At 42.1% G+C, this 17,500-nt stretch overlaps 2 protein-coding genes across 2 annotated transcripts in view; both read right to left on the reverse strand.

Moving 5' to 3' along the window:
- LOC118496534 (acetyl-coenzyme A synthetase, cytoplasmic-like) overlaps window positions 1-6,745 on the reverse strand; it is an 8,459-nt gene extending 1,714 nt beyond the window's left edge. The window contains exon 1 of the mRNA XM_036008531.1: window positions 6,006-6,745. Coding sequence (XP_035864424.1) covers window positions 6,006-6,132 — 127 coding nt within the window. The 5' untranslated portion in view covers window positions 6,133-6,745. The remainder of the gene's footprint in view (window positions 1-6,005) is intronic.
- Window positions 6,746-12,825: 6,080 nt separating this feature from the next.
- Window positions 12,826-17,500, reverse strand: part of clcn6 (chloride channel 6) — a 30,787-nt gene continuing 26,112 nt past the window's right edge. The window contains exons 20-23 of the mRNA XM_031311820.2: window positions 16,670-16,826; window positions 16,031-16,138; window positions 15,755-15,880; window positions 12,826-13,138 (exon numbers count right to left, since the gene is read on the reverse strand). Of these exons, the coding sequence (XP_031167680.1) occupies window positions 13,058-13,138; window positions 15,755-15,880; window positions 16,031-16,138; window positions 16,670-16,826 (472 nt within the window). The 3' untranslated portion in view covers window positions 12,826-13,057. The remainder of the gene's footprint in view (window positions 13,139-15,754; window positions 15,881-16,030; window positions 16,139-16,669; window positions 16,827-17,500) is intronic.

Here is a 17,500-nt window from a genome sequence, read left to right on the forward strand (position 1 = left end):
TCACAAAAAAACTCTGCATTTTTCTGGAAGGACTATGAGTTCCTACATGGTTTCGGCACAATTTCATTTTTGTCTCAAATCGTAGGCATCTCTCCTTGATCTGCTAGCTGCCTGCCCCCTGAACACACTGGTCGTAACACACAGGGGTCGTAAAAGTCAAACAAAGACTAGAGGCACAGGCTGTGCACCAAAATACAACAAACCACTCCAGCCAATCACTGACAAGATGGTTGGGGGAGGGGGTGGGGGTTAGTGACCGTTAGGGCCCTGACACACCAACCAGACGGCCGACCGTCGGCAGTAAAGCCAGTCGGACTGATCAGTCGGGTCCCGAGGTCCAAAAAATGCCTCAGAACACACTGAGGAGACGCCGACTTGAGCGTACGCTCTGCGCGTGCGTGAAACGTAATACGTCTCCATAGCAGCAGGCGGCGCTGCTCTGTATTGTTTCCATTAACAGTCTGATTGTTTCCCAGAAAATGAAAACCGATGCAGCTGATTGGATGAACGCGTCACGTGGTTCTTTTTTCTCCAGAAATTCACAGCCAGACTGTCATGGCGGCTCGTTCAGAATACGATCTCATATTGTACTAAAATAGTTCACCGAAACGTGTTTCTGAAAACATTTTAAGAGAGAAATAGGCCGTGCAGTTGCTGAATCTGTCTTCATTTCAGATCAACAAAAGGTCAGTTTAAAAGATTTTCGTCAGATTTTGAGAGGCTCATCCGCTCACCATTTCCGGGCGAGTCCCAACTGCCCTGTTTCCGATTGAACATGTTGGGTCGGCCAAAATGAAGGCCGACGGCTCCTCGGACGGCCGACGGCACGGAACACACGGAACCAGAACAACCTTCTTGATCCCCACCAGTCTGGCTTCAAGGCTGGCCACTCAACAGAAACTGCCCTCCTTGCTGTCACTGAGCAGCTTCACATCGCTAGAACAACCTCTCTCTCTTCCATCATCCTCCTTCTGGATCTTTCTGCTGCCTTTGACACAGTGAACCACCAGATCCTCATTTCGACACTCCGAAATCTGGGTGTCTCAGGCTCTGCGCTCTCATTGCTCACATCTTACCTGGCAGACCGAACCTACCGGGTAACCTGGAGAGGATCTAGCTCAGAACCTTGCCCACTCAGAACTGGGGTTCCTCAGGGATCAGTCCTGGGTCCCCTCCTCTTCTCTCTGTACACCAACTCTCTCGGGTCTGTCATTCAGTCGCACGGCTTTTCTTATCACAGCTACGCAGATGACACCCAACTAATTCTCTCCTTTCCTGAGTCTGAAACTCAGGTAGCAGCACGTATCTCGGCCTGTCTGACTGACATCTCTTCTTGGATGTCTACACACCATCTGAAACTCAACCTCGACAAGACTGAGCTCCTTTTCCTTCCAGGGAAGGGCTCTCCTACCCAAGACCTGACTATAACCATGGGACCGTGTGAACCGTGGGACCATAGGACCGTGGGACCATTGGGCTGTGGGACCATTGGGCTGTGGGACCATAGGGCTGTGGGACCATAGGGCTGTGGGACCATAGGGCTGTGGGACCATTGGGCTGTGGGACCATTGGGCTGTGGGACCATTGGGCTGTGGGACCATTGGGCTGTGGGACCATAGGACTGTGGGACCATAGGGCTGTGGGACCATTGGGCTGTGGGACCATTGGGCTGTGGGACCATTGGGCTGTGGGACCATTGGGCTGTGGGACCATTGGGCTGTGGGACCATTGGGCTGTAGGACCATTGGGCTGTGGGACCATTGGGCTGTGGGACCATTGGGCTGTAGGACCATTGGGCTGTGGGACCATTGGGCTAACCCCATTCTATTCTGACGGTATGATAACCTTCAGCAAAAATATCACGTTTCACGGTATTGCGGTTTTTGTAATTACAGCTTTAAATGTATTTTTTTTTTATGTTTTATGTCTGGATAAAAAAACAACTTTGAACTAGGGGTGCATGATATATCGACTCAATATCGTTATCGCAATATCACGTTGCACAATATTATATCAAAAGTGTCGCGATAAGTAATGCAATATTTAGTTTATTTTGTGGAGCGCTGCGTCCCGTCCGTTGGCTGTGTAGCTTAGCTGTGTTTGATTTAGAGCTTGAAACGTCAGCACACGGGGCCACTACGTGACAAACCCTATGGAGCGTACCACGTGTGTTCATATTTCAACAGAGTGACAGTGTGAGTGAAGAAATAGAGACAACAGAAGGGAACAAACCAGAGAAGCGAAAGAAAAGTTGTGTCCTGTTGTGTCTCTTTCTTTATTTATTTAATATTGTCCAACCAGTAGAACATGTCCTGTTCTGTAGACATGGTCCTTATTTATTTATTCATGTTGTACCAGTCCAATATGACAGTCAGTTGATGAAACCTTGTGCTGTATTTAGAGATGGCCCGATACCATTTTTTGCTTCCCGATACCGATTCTGATACCTGAACTTGCGTATCGGCCGATACCGAGTACTGATCAGATACCAGTGTGTCATATATTTTATTATGTTTTAACAGCTGTATACTACTATCTCTGTATGGATGATATGATGTATAACAGCTGTATACTACTATCTCTGTATGGATGATATGATGTATAACAGCTGTATACTACTATCCCTGTATGGATGATATGATGTATAACAGCTGTATACTACTATCCCTGTATGGATGATATGATGTATAACAGCTGTATACTACTATCCCTGTATGGATGATATGATGTATAACAGCTGTATACTACTATCCCTGTATGGATGATATGATTTATAACAGCTGTATACTACTATCTCTGTATGATGATATGATGTATAACAGCTGTATACTACTATCCCTGTATGGATGATATGATGTATAACAGCTGTATACTACTATCCCTGTATGGATGTGATATTATTTCTATCTTTGTTGTCAGTCTGGCTCAGGTTAAACTCTTTGTGAAACATGAACGCCCCAGAACTTTCTTTAATTATCCAGTTTGACAGTCAGTTATAACGGAAAAAGAACGTAAATAAACTACTTTAACGTAGATTTTCTTACGGGCTTCATTACGTGGTATCGGATCGGTGCATAAACTCCAGTACTTCCAGATACCGATACCAGCATTTTAGGCAGTATCGGAACATCTCTAGTTCTATTTGTTATGAATCTATTTTGATGCGTTTTCCCATAACTTTTGTAATTTTACATGTTTAAAAATATGGAAATTAATATCGATATTGCAATATCACATTTTGTCAACATCGTGAAACCCTACTTTGAACACAATGTTTATTATTTTAAAACACACTGCACGCTGGCAGGGAGACGGATTACTAAACTGCACTTTATCTCCGTGACCACTCATAACAAACAGCTCATCCCTTAGGAACGGTATGACGGGAAACGGTAGTGGTTTTGAAACCGTGACTTTTTCAAAGTGCGGTATACCTTGAAAACGGTAACCGGCCCATGCCTACTTACATCTTTATAAATATTATTTAAATAGTTGCACTTTTATTCGCCACTTGTATATATACGTTTGTACATTCTTTCCTTTGTGTTTGTTTCTCTTTATTTTTTGAATAGTTGTTCTTGTATTCTATTTATCATTTTTTGTATATATACTGTATGTGTGCTGTGTGTCTGATATTTTGCTGCTGTAGCACTGAAATGTTCCCAATTTAGGAAATTAAGTCTAATCTAATCTAATGTAATAAACTCCTGAGCCCGGTGTCGGACAACTTTCCTTTTTTTTAAGAATATTTTTGGGGCATTTTTAGGCCTTTATTGACAGGACAGCTGAAGACATGAAAGGGGAGAGAGAGTGGGGGGAATGACATGCAGCAAAGGGCCGCAGGTTGGAGTCGAACCCGTGCCCGCTGCGTCGAGGAGTAAACCTCTATATATGGGCGCGCGCTCTACCAGATGAGCTACCCAGGCGCCCAGGAGGAGAAACTTGTTTGACGGCCTCTGAGATAGTGTACACAGCGTCCGCACTTTACAAGGAAATGACATGAGCAGCTGTTTGATTAACAATAGCTGCACAGATACACATCCCCCCCCACCCGCTCTGCTTGGTAAGTTTAGTAGGGACTTGTCCCACCCAAAGGCCACGCTGCTTCCTTATTAACCCCCTCAGTACTGGCCGTCTGCAGGTAACAATGACTCAAATGTAGTACTTTATAACTGTGGTTTCCAACCTTTCAGGTCTCAGGGTTTCTGCAGGTTTCACCAAGTCAAATGTAAGACTTATTAAGACCTTATTAAAAAGACCTTCAGGAATGAAATTCAAGACCTTTCTCACAACATATATATAAAATAAAAATAAAAAAGTCAGAGTCCAGAAACATTGTCTGAAACTATTCCCTCATTTTCCTCGTTGGCATTATAGGACGGGGGTCTAGATTGGCTGCAGTATAAGTGGCATGTTGGTCTCATTTGTAGTCGTAATACAGCAAATTATATTTGGACTACAACAGAAAGAACTACAACAACAATGGAAAGCAACAGAGGAGGCGTTACACGGACGTAGGAAAATGAAGACCTGTAGAAAGTTATTTAAGCGAATGTAAGACTTCTTAAGGCCTAAAATTTGTATTTTGAAATTTTTGACTTTTTTAAGACCCCATGGAAACCCTGGGTCTGCGTACTCCTCGACGCAGCGGCTGCGGGTTCAACTCCGACCTGCGGCCCTTTGCTGCATGTCATTCCTCCCCCTCTCTCTCCCCTTTCATGTCTAAGCTGTCCTGTCAAATAAAGGCCTAAAATGCCCAAAAATATATATAAAAAACCCCTGCAAAGTAACTATCAAATAATTTTAGTAGAGTAGAAGTATGAAGTAGCCAAAAAAACCTCTGCCCATTTCACATACTGTACATACTATCTATATATATATTTTTTTTTTTTTTTGCACATTCTGCACTCATCCATTCAGTCTCCATGTTCTTATGTTAAACAGCTATTTTGTATATATCTGTTCCCGTATTTATTATTTCATATTGATGTTTATTATGTTTGTTTATGTGCACCAACCACCAAGGCAAATTCCAAGTGTAATTTACTTTGGCAATAAACCCTTTTCTAATTCTGAAAACACTCAATACAAGTACCTCAACATGTGTACAGTACTTAGTTTAGTTTATTGGTTTATACATCTACAAATACTACAGATTAATATACACATAATCAAAAGATGGGATGGAGAGATGCCAAAAAAAAAACCTCAGAGGGGCTTAATCTGGACACCCTCCAACGCATACTCCAATTAAAATAGAAAGAAACTAAAATACTGAAAAGAAAAGGAAAAAATAAGAGGAAAAAAAAACTAACTAAAATTACACACAATATCAAATCAACAGAATAAATACGAAAGGTGAAATAATACAAGGAGTTACATCCCATAGTACAAACTGTAATTACACCTATACACATCTATCTATCTATATATATATATATATATATATATATATATATATATATATATATATATATATATATATATATATACTGCTCTTCATACTATTCATCCTGCACATATCTGTCTATATGGTTCATTTAGTATATCCATATATTATTCTGTTTTTCTTATTATATATTCTGTTAATACACTGCATACATCTATATTATTTTTACTACTAGTATAATGCCACTGCTACTACATTGCACAAATCAGTACATGTTGTTCATACATTGTTCATATTACATAACCATATTTATTCTGCTCTCATAACTCTGCACTATATTTCTTGTCTATACTTTGTATATCACATTGCACTTTTTCAGCTTTTTTTGCACTTCTGGTTGGACGCAAACTGCATTTCGTTGTCTTTGTACTCTGTACAGTGACAATAAAGTAGCATCTAATAACATTGCACAGACAAAAACAGCTTTAAGTGTTAGCTTTGGCACAGCTTTCCATATCCCTGAACCTCTGTAATACTGTAATACTAATACTGTAACTGTTATAGCTACTTTCCACCTTTCCACCACTGCATTTAAATACTATAAACGTGGACTTACCATCGGGATGCTCTATGGATTTCAGGTAGAGCTCTTTATATTTCTCAAAGCTGGGGATGTGAGCCTCCTTCTTCAGCTCCTCGGACCCGTGGAAGACGTCTTCCTTCGGCGCTTTGTCGGGAATCATCTCTGAAACGGCAGAGCACGCTTCCAGCCTAGTTTAGTTCGACAGAGATCGATATATCGACCGCACGCACCGATGCTTTCACAGATGATCGATATCGGCACTGCTGGTTGGGCGAACAGGCTGAGGCTGCAGACACAAGCTGCACAATGATGCAATGCAGTTGCAGCGCTACGTTCATTCACACTTCCTTGTTTTGCAGGATGTGTTTTTGTTTTTGTTTAAACTTTAAGTGCAAAAGCCGCGTTTGGACCCGACACGTGCAGCTGCAGTTGTAATGTGAAGCCCGGGTCAGTTTTGGTGCAGTTCCGGGTGGATGTGTCCCCGCTCCTGATAGTGTGAAGTCCTGCACACTCGGACACGGCTGAGTGGGTGTCCAGCTAAGCTAACAGGCTAAGCTAGCTCACTAACTAGAACAATCGTTCGCGCCGAAACGAGGCCCTTCCGTTTGAAGAAGACTTAATATCTTTCTTTCTCAGATTTACAGCTTTCTTTCAGTCAGCAGCGTGAGTTTCATGCTGTCCGAGAGGCTGCGCGTGAACAGCAGGGACAGTCGACTGCTACTTCTTCCTTTTTCTTTTTTTCTTCCTCTGCTCTCTCCTGTTCCTCTGACAAGGAGAGGAGCGCTCAACCCTGTTTGGCCCTGACCAGCAGCCAATCACAGCTCGCGGTGCCTTCACGGACTCCTCGAAAGCTTCGAATTAACGCAACTAACAGCGGTAAATGATGCCCTTCGTTGCGTTCAGTCAATGCTTAGTAGTGAAAGAAAAAAAAGAAAAAAGTGTTTTTTTTACGGCGAAAAAAGACCTCACTTTATATATTATTATTATTATTATTATATAAATAAGTATTTTTTTATGGCGAAAAAAACTCACTTTATATATATATATATTATATATATATATTATATATATTATATATATATAATATATATATATAATATATATATATATATATATATATATATATATATATATATTATATATATTATATATATATAATATATATATATTATATATATATATATAATATATATATAATATATATATATATATATATATATATATATAAAATATATATATATTAAAAAATATATATATTATATATATATATATTTTTTAATATATATATATTTTATATATCTATAATATATATGTATAATATAATATAAATATATATATATATATATATATATATATATATATAATATAATATATAAATATATATATATATATATATATATATATAATATAATATATAAATATATATATATATATATATATATATATATATATATATATATATATATATATATATATAAAAATATATATCCCTGTATGGTTTACTCTTTTGGGGAGTGGCTTGTCAAAAGTTTTTGAGGGGGTTGCACTGAGCGCTGCAACTAACAACTGTTGTCATTATCAATTTATCAGTTAATAATTAAAAATAGTTGCAGAGTTGATCAACAAATCAGTTAATCAATTCATTCTGTTGGATCAAGTGGACACACTACATTTTCAAAACCTACGTTGCATTCGTATCAACAGCCTCATCTATGTCTTGTTTGAAGAAAAACAACACGCAGACACACTTTGTATTCGTTTATTTGAACAATAATAAAAGGCACAAGACAGACGTCTCTCTGCTTTTTTGTTCCACGGCTGCAGCTTTTTTTTTTTGTTGCCATGTGCCAGTTTTCTACATTTGTAGAAACTACAGATCCCTAAACAAGCCCAGCGTGGCTGTCTAAATCTCCACATACAGTAAGTCAACAAAAAGTCCCTCAGGTCTGTAGGACATGTACTGCCCACTGGTTCTCTTAATCTCATATTCTGCACAACGCCTGCTATGCCATAGATAGTACTTATAATTCATAAAAATAATAATTTTAAAATAACAAGTGATTAATGCCTAGAGACTTAAAACAATATAACTTATCCAGGACAGCCTGGGTCCGTTTTGGAAATGCAATAACAGAACATGACATTGAATCATTCACAGCACAGGCAGCAAATCATACAAATTAAAACGGTATCAAAAATAATCTCTTAAATTAAACATAAAGCACAGACAAGAAACCAAAAAAGGAATGTCAGATGTAGATATATGTGCCATCGTGGTTTGCTAATAATCAGGGCAACACGGAATCAGATTTGAAACAAATCAAAGAGTTTGGAGCCAAAAGAGATCTCTGTGCACACAAGGGTTTTTAGCTCCAGTAGAAGAACTAATCTCCGTTTAAACTAACACGCCCAAACCAAAATATCTCATCAAAATTCTCGTATACCGGGCATAAACAGGAGGTAGCGTGGAGACTCCGCCCACTGCTGGTAGTTACCATGGTAACGTTGGTAGCTTTAGTGTCAGAGAACGAGACGTCGTGACCAATAAGACCCAATCAGACAGAGAAACGTTGGCGTCAGTGTCGGTGTCTCCAAAGGTCTCCGTTTGAGGCCGTTGAGACTGAAACACAACCCCGCAGATTACCAACCAAAACGGGTCAGAAGAGTTTCCTAATGTCTCCGGTTTAGGGGCTCGGAAACACCAGAGCAGGGGGAATGAGAGGGGGAAATGCCAGAGCAGGGGGAATGAGAGGGGGAAACGCCAGAGCAGGGGGAATGAGACGGGGAAACGCCAGAGCGGGGGGAATGAGAGGGGGAAACGCCAGAGCGGGGGGAATGAGAGGGGGGAAACGCCAGAGCAGGGGGAATGAGAGGGGGAAACGCCAGAGCAGGGGGAATGAGAGGGGGGAAACACTAGAGCAGGGGGAATGAGAGGGGGAAACGCCAGAGCAGGGGGAATGAGAGGGGGAAACACTAGAGCAGGGGGAATGAGAGGGAGAAAACGCAAGAGCAGGGGGAATGAGAGGGGGGAAACACTAGAGCAGGGGGAATGAGAGGGGGGAAACACCAGAGCAGGGGGAATGAGAGGGGGGAAACGCCAGAGCAGGGGGAATGAGAGGGGGGAAACACCAGAGCAGGGGGAATGAGAGGGGGGAAACACTAGAGCAGGGGGAATGAGAGGGGGGAAACACCAGAGCAGGGGGAATGAGAGGGGGAAACACTAGAGCAGGGGGAATGAGAGGGGGAAACGCCAGAGCAGGGGGAATGAGAGGGGGAAACACTAGAGCAGGGGGAATGAGAGGGGGAAAATGCAAGAGCAGGGGGAATGAGAGGGGGGAAACACTAGAGCAGGGGGAATGAGAGGGGGGAAACACCAGAGCAGGGGGAATGAGAGGGGGGAAACGCCAGAGCAGGGGGAATGAGAGGGGGGAAACACCAGAGCAGGGGGAATGAGAGGGGGGAAACACCAGAGCAGGGGGAATGAGAGGGGGGAAACACCAGAGCAGGGGGAATGAGAGGGGGGAAACGCCAGAGCAGGGGGAACGAGAGGGGGAAACGCCACAGCAGGGGGAATGAGAGGGGGGAACGCCAGAGCAGGGGGAACGAGAGGGGGAAACGCCACAGCAGGGGGAATGAGAGGGGGGAACGCCAGAGCAGGGGGAATGCGAGGGGGAAACGTAGAAAAAGATATTCATTTTTAAACCAAAACCTAGCAATGTTAATGTAGCCTTAGGGTGGTTAACACACCTCCGCCCCTAAGCAGAAAAACAGTCCCTTAAATTCCACAGATTTTCATTCTGGATCACCGCTGAAAACTGTAAATAAAAAAAATCCTCAGATTCCGTTTTGGGTCTGCTAATAATGTATCAACCTGACATACGGTGGACTTTATGTCCATCAATAAAGGTACAATTCACTTCTTTTACTTGCCTTTGCTCCGAGTCAAATTTTTAGTCCCTTTTAGGGCAATAAAACAATGAACTGTATCACTAAAACACTAATAGCAGGCGACTAACGTGAATTATTTTACACATTAGTTTAATAAAACAGGATTTTTGCAGTCATCTCTTTCAAATATCCCTTATTCCATAGGGCCGTGCAATTAATCAAATTTTGGTCACAATTTTGATTTCGGCTCCTAACGATCACAAAAACAATGTAATTGAGAAAAAAAAAACGATTATTTTGCACATTACGTTTTGCAAGTAAACTCTTATTTTGTCTTGTGTTCTGAAGGTGAATTCAAAAAGTTCAAACCATAAAAGTATGAAGGGAAACTTCACAGTTTAAAATGTTTTCACTGTTGATGTGTTTAACTGTTTCACTGTTTTTTAAGTTCAATAAATGCAACATCTTTCCAGAAGTCACCGAGTAATCGTGTTAAATCCTACATTCTACACTCAACTGACTGAATGACTGACTACGTATCATGAGCGCTTTCTTACGATTACTCAGTGACTTTTGGAAAGATGTTGCATTTATTGAACTTGAACTTGAACAGTGACACACATCACACACACACACACACACACACACACACACACACACACACACACACCTCATGGGACAGGTCCTTCACCTGGAGAGACACACACACACACACACACACACACACACACACCTCATGGGACAGGTCCTTCACCTGGAGAGACACACACACACACACACACACACACACACCTCATGGGACAGGTTCTTCACCTGGACACACACACACACACACACACACACACACACACCTCATGGGACAGGTCCTTCACCTGGAGACACACACACACACACACACACACACACACACACACATCTCATGGGACAGGTTCTTCACCTGGACACACACACACACACACACACACACACACACACACACACACACACACCTCATGGGACAGGTCCTTCACCTGGAGACACACACACACACACCTCATGGGACAGGTCCTTCACCTGGAGACACACACACACACACACACACACACACACACACACACACACACACACACACACACACACACACACACACACACACACACACACACACACACACACACACCTCATGGGACAGGTTCTTCACCTGGAGACACACACACACACACACACACCTCATGGGACAGGTCCTTCACCTGGAGACACACACACACACACACACACACCTCATGGGACAGGTTCTTCACCTGGACACACACACACACACACACACACGCACACACACACACACACACACACACACACACACCTCATGGGACAGGTTCTTCACCTGGAGACACACACACACACACACACACACACACACACACGCGCACACACACACACCTCATGGGACAGGTTCTTCACCTGGAGACACACACACACAAACTATAAATGATTATGAATCATATTATTCTATATCTGTATATTGTCTCTGTGTCCCAACCGGCATAATTTAAGAGTTTGTTTTAAAAGATTTGAGGAATTTCAAAAAGACAACAGCAACGTTTCAGCTTTTAGCGCCAAATTATCTCCCTACACTCCGCTCTAGAAAACAATATGGGCGTCACTATACGGAAAGCTAACTTTTGATTTTGATATGAAACACACAGGGATCAGTTTTATGCAAATACCTTAAACAGGTACATTTAAGAAGATGAGTTAAAATGTCCTTAGACCTCAAAGGGTTCAACAAATCGACAGTGAAAAACACATTCAACTTTTCAATTTCCCCTTCAGAACACGAGACAAAATAAGAGTTTACTTGCAAACAATGTGCAAATATATGTTTTTTTTCTCGATTACATTGCTTTTGTGATCGTTAGGAGCCTAAAATAAAAAAAATTGCGATCAAAATTCGGTTAATTGCACGGCCCTGGTGCAAAACAATACTGATGTATTTCCTGTGGCTATAGAGGCTACAAATGTAACTGTGTGTCCCAACTTGAAATGGTCACTCACCAAACTCCTTCAAGAACCACGGAGGTCTAGTTCAGGCGCAGGCCGTGAGGGGGTGTCGGCCTGCTTTAGTGCATATTTTCCAGTTAATTACACATTGAATAAAAGCGTACAGACAGCAGTCAAAAATAAAAAGTGCAACAGTGACAACGACGATAAAGCATAACCTTTACAAGTGATATATTTCACTTTGGTAGTTTGTTGTAGCCCAGGGTTCAAACGGTGATAATTACACGTTAAAAATCTAATCTTTGAAGTATCCGTCTTGCCAATGATGTGCACGTAAACTAAGGCTACGTTCAGACTGCAGGCAAAAGTGGCCGAAATCTGATTTTTTTTTTTTGGGGGGGGGTCAAGTGACCAGGACAGACTTCTTCAGAAGTAGTGTGAACACTCAAATCAGATTTAGACCACTTCCATATGTGGTCCCGAATCAGACCCAGGTCTGATTTATTTCAATGCGTCCGCAGTGTGAACAACCAAGGAGGATTTGATGCGACTTTTACATTGCGACATTTGTCACAATTATGCTCCGGCGGGAGTTAGCCGTAGACACAGACAGTAACATTAAAAACTTGACTAGGCCTACAACATGGAGAACAGTGATGGAGCAAGTCAATGGAGGGAGAGGGAGGTGTTAGACCTCATTAGTGTATGGGGAGAGACTTCAATTCAATCAAAACTAGAAGGATCATACCGTAACCGTCTCCTCCTCAGCACCTGCTCATTAATGTTACGGCTGCCATTACACAAACATTTTGAAATCAAAGTGAAAATGCTGACTTCCTCCATAACCTCCCTAACGTTAGTGCAACAGCTGCTGCGTCTGATGTCATTGTTATTGTTCTTTTTATCATGCGGGTCAGTTCGAAACCGCAAACAGTTCACGCTGGAATCTGATATAGGCCACATTTTAAAAGGTAACGTGAACAGACAAACAAAAAAAATCGGATCTGAGCAAAAAATCTGAATTAAGCATTAAGACTTGCGGTGTGAACGTAGCCTTAGTCATTGACAATATCAGACTTACAACTGAATGTTAGTGTCTTCCCTATCGTACCACAGAGAATTTGTGCATGCTATTAGGAATGGACAAAGACAAATGTTCAGGGCCCCGGCTGAACAGAGTCTGGGGCTGGGAGGACGGCAGAACATCCACAGTCGGGTCAAATAGTGATGCAGTGCTGTCGCAGTTTGGCCACGAGGAACTCGTGGGTTAAATTGTGTCTTGTGATTATTCCAACAATCTGAAAAAAAGATAAAGAGTTTTTATTTGGGGTTTCTCTCGTGTGTCATGATCAAAACACTGACCTTAAAAACCTTAGCATCATTCAAGGGTAACTTGGGTTTTCTTCCACATGTTTTTCAAATTTTGTCCAGTATTAAGCAAGACCGCTGCAGCCAAACAAGCCACAATGTAAGTTATTGGGCAATAGGGCATATTCAATTTACGTCCACTAAAAGTGCTGTTTTTGCCGCTGACAGGCTTAAGTTATTATTCTAAGTGTCTGACTACATTATGGAAAGGATCCCTACAGATATAGACCTTTTGTTTTTATGTTTAAAAGCCCTTCTAGGGACTGACATTGGAAACTAGCAAGAGCTATAAATGCTATAATGCTGTACATTGGAGAGTTGTTGCACAAACGTCTATGTCGTAGCATCTGACCCAATTTTAAATAAATATGAAATATGAGCTGCATTACCAGTGATGAATCGGTGGAAACTACATTTCATTTCTCTGATTCACGGCTTTGTTCTAACGCCGCTCCCTCTCTTCAGTCACTCTCTAGCTCGCTCCACCACATAGCGTGCTCGCCCTTTTTGTTAGAGAGTAAGATCCTTTTTGTTTAACATTAAACTTCATCATTTTGTCATCGTAAAATACACTTCATTCAAAGTCGACAGAAACAAAATTAAACGGTAACACTTTACTTGAAGGTATCTACATAAGAGTGATGTGACACTGTCATGAACACATGAATCCTAACCCTAACCCCATCCATAACCATAACTTGTCATGACAAAAACTGAATGACACTTAAAGTGCTCATATTATGCTCATTTTCAGGTTCATAATTGTATTTAGAGGTTATATCAGAATAGGTTTACATGGTTTAATTTTCAAAAAACACTTTTTTTGTTGTACTACACATTGCTGCAGCTCCTCTTTTCACCCTGTGTTCAGGTCTCTGTTTTAGCTACAGAGTGAGACCTCTCACTGCTGTAACATCTTTGTTGGCAGTCGCACATGCTCAGTAGCTAGGTAAGACCACATGCTCGGTAGCTAGGTAAGACCACATGCTCGGTAGCTAGGTAAGATCACATGCTCAGTAGCTAGGTAAGACCACATGCTCAGTAGCTAGGTAAGACCACATGCTCAGTAGCTAGGTAAGGGTTACATGAGCTAGCTAGCTGTTTCTCCAACTTCAGCAGTACAAGGCAGGATTAGCCGGGAGACTTCTTCTAAATGAGGGCGCACTTCTAACTTTGTGTGGAATACCTGCAGAACAGGGACATGGAAGTAGTTCTATACAGTTTATTTTGTAGATTAAGGTAAATTTGTGTGTGTTGTAGCAGTGTTTTGCCATTGAGAACGAGCTAGCATGCTAACTGTTAGCCCCCTAGTCTCAGCTAGTGACGTAGAAAGCCGTGCAGATGTTGACCAGCTCACCCAAAGACTGAAGGCAGGACACATTCAGAAACCGTATCTCACTCTAAACAGCATGGGTGGATTTTTTTCAAAGTTTGTATGTGTGTGGAAGCACCAGAGACACAAAATAACTCCCCAAATCCCAGAAAAAGTGATTTTTTTTCATAATATGGGCACTTTAATGATAGAAGCGTTATGCCATAAACGTTTATGACTTGTTTACAATGTTTATGACACGTTCATGACAGTGTCATGTCACTCTTATGTAGATACCTTCAAGTAAAGTGTAACCAATAAAACTATCAAAAGCCGTCTTGGTTCGTCTTTCCACTGTTCCAACAATCACCACTCTGGTTTGGTTGAAATAAATCCTTAATTCACCCATTTACATGTGGAAATATGCTGGCTCTATACATGCTAAAAGTCCTGATTATTTACATGGAGTCTGGTGGGTTTGGCAATGGTGATTTCGGGGCCGTATCATGTTAAACAAAAAGATTTTACTCTTTAACTAACAGGTCTATCTCTGTAGGGATCCTTTCATAATGTTGTCAGACACTTAGAATAATAATCTGAGTCTGTCAGCGGCAAAAACGTCAAATTTAATGGACACAAACTGACCGTGAACATTTCCCCTACAGGGTTACATTGCAGCATGGTTCACGGCTGACAGTTACAGCGTTCTCGCTCAATACGGGACCAATTTCAAAGAATTTTTGGGTAACACTTGAAGGTATCTCATAAGAGTGAGCATGAACCCTAACTTGATTCATGACAAAAACCGAATGACACTTAATGGCAGAAGCGTTATGCCATAAACGTTTATGACTTGTTTATAATGTTTATGACACTGTCATGTCACTCTTATGTAGATAAAACGAAAAAATGTAATGTCCGCAACACTGCTTTAAACTCCCATATTTAATATAAATGCAACGTTGTTTAAAGCAGTGTTGCGGACATTACATTTTGTCGTACATTTTAAGTACTTTTCATTTGTCCTGCACCTGCCAGAAGGTGGGATGTGCACACAATTACTTTTATAAACGCTTATGTAGATACCTTCAAGTAAAGTGTAACCATTTTTTGTTCACATGAGGCATTTAGACACCAATGCATGGTAAAATAGTTTTTTGAAAAACATAAATTTACCCTTTACAAGAACATACTGGAGGATCTAAAACAGAAACTCTTTTGGATGACTACTTACTTCTCCGACAGCGTTAACAACGGGTAAGTGTCGCAGGCCCATGGTCCTGAACAGGTTGAACACCTGGGAGATGTGTGTGTTGGGCGAAACGGTGTAGGGACACGGGTTCATGTAGGGGGTGACATCCTGGAAAACACAGGGAACGTCACGGTTACAGTTACTCCGAATCTCCATTTACATATGAAAAAAAAATCGTGATCAAATTGAAATTTTTTTTCTGTTTCTTTTCCACTCCGAAAAGTACTTTTGTAACTCAGTAGTTAAGTCAGGTCGTACCACTATCATGCGGGGGTTGAGCAGGGCCAGGTCCAAGTCATGGATGTCCGGGTAACGTGGGTAATCTTCAGTCATCTCTGCATAGGACAACCGGGGCTGAGTGGCGCTCTGGATGTGTATGAAACATCACGTCACAAAAATGAATACAATATACTGTGTGTGTGTGTGTGTGTGTGTGTGTGTGTGTGTGTGTGTGTGTGTGTGTGTGCAGCATCACTTCCAGATTTCCCCAAACTACGGAGTGGCCCGAGGCCCAAATTAGTGCCGTTAAAGCCGTTTAACCTGCCCATGTTGCAGGTTAAAGAATTTGCGTTAATTCGTTATTACTGTGTTCATTTTGACAGCCATTTTTTCACAGCTGAAGAAATACTTGTGTGAATTAATTTGCTGGGGGAACACTGGAATGGATATTTGGCGTTATTTTAAATGAACGGGAAACAGTGATGTATGAAACTGCCAGTTAGATTATTTTACTTATTAATCGAAGGTGCCAGAATGCAGTTCCGTATCTTTCCGGCCCACTCTAACCCCTGTGTGTGTGTGTGTGTGTGTGTGTGTGTGTGTGTGTGTGTGTGTGTGTGTGTGTGTGTGTGTGTGCGTGCGTGCGTGTGTGTGTGCGTGCGTGCGTGCGTGACTGACCGACTGGTTTTCAGCGTAGCAGACCCCTCTGATGAGCAGGTTGACCAGCTGCGAGCGCAGGATGAGGCCGTGGAAGGTGAGCGGTCTGAAGCGCTCCTCCATGGTCCACTCCTCACTGGGAGACTGGTCCGGGTACAGGTTCGGGTACGGCGCATACCTGCAAGTCGACGGCAACAACACAACAGTTACAGGACGGCTAGTCTGGCATTGCCAGGCCTTCCTCCACATCGCTTGGGAGGGACGACAACCCCCTTAGCTGTGATATAATCACAACATACCACGGCCTGAATAGATTGTTATTAATAAATAATCATGTTCACAATAAAAATAGGCCCTCCTGTGCTGGTTGCGCGCACATAGCGAGGCGGTTAGCACTAGCAGAGACTATTAGGACAGAATTTCTTTTGCTTAACCCTTAAAAAAGGCACAAACAACTAGGCCTGTCGCGATAGTCAATAAATCAATTAATCGCACGATAAAAAAAAAATTAGCTCGATAATTTTTCCGGCCGCGATAATTTCCATTTGCATGCTTGATTGTTTTCCTTCTTTCCTTCTCTCTCTCTCTCTCTCTCTCTCTCTCTCTCTCTCTCTCTCTCTCTCTCTCTCTCTCTCTCTCTCTCTCTCTCTCTCTCTCTCTCTCTCTCTCCCCCAAAGACACTGGAGGACCACTCTCGGTTCCTTAGCGTGCCGAGGAGTGAACCCTCTTGTGAGTCGCATGGTCTTTGTGTGGAGGCGGGACTCCTGGCGGGGAGAGAGAGAGAGAGAGAGAGAGAGAGACAGAAAATGCGAGTAGTTGGAGCGGGGTTTTCCGCAGCACTTTGGCGTTAAG

The sequence above is a fragment of the Sander lucioperca genome, chromosome 12 (assembly GCF_008315115.2).
Source record: "Sander lucioperca isolate FBNREF2018 chromosome 12, SLUC_FBN_1.2, whole genome shotgun sequence".
Classification (NCBI taxonomy): Eukaryota; Metazoa; Chordata; class Actinopteri; order Perciformes; family Percidae; genus Sander; species Sander lucioperca.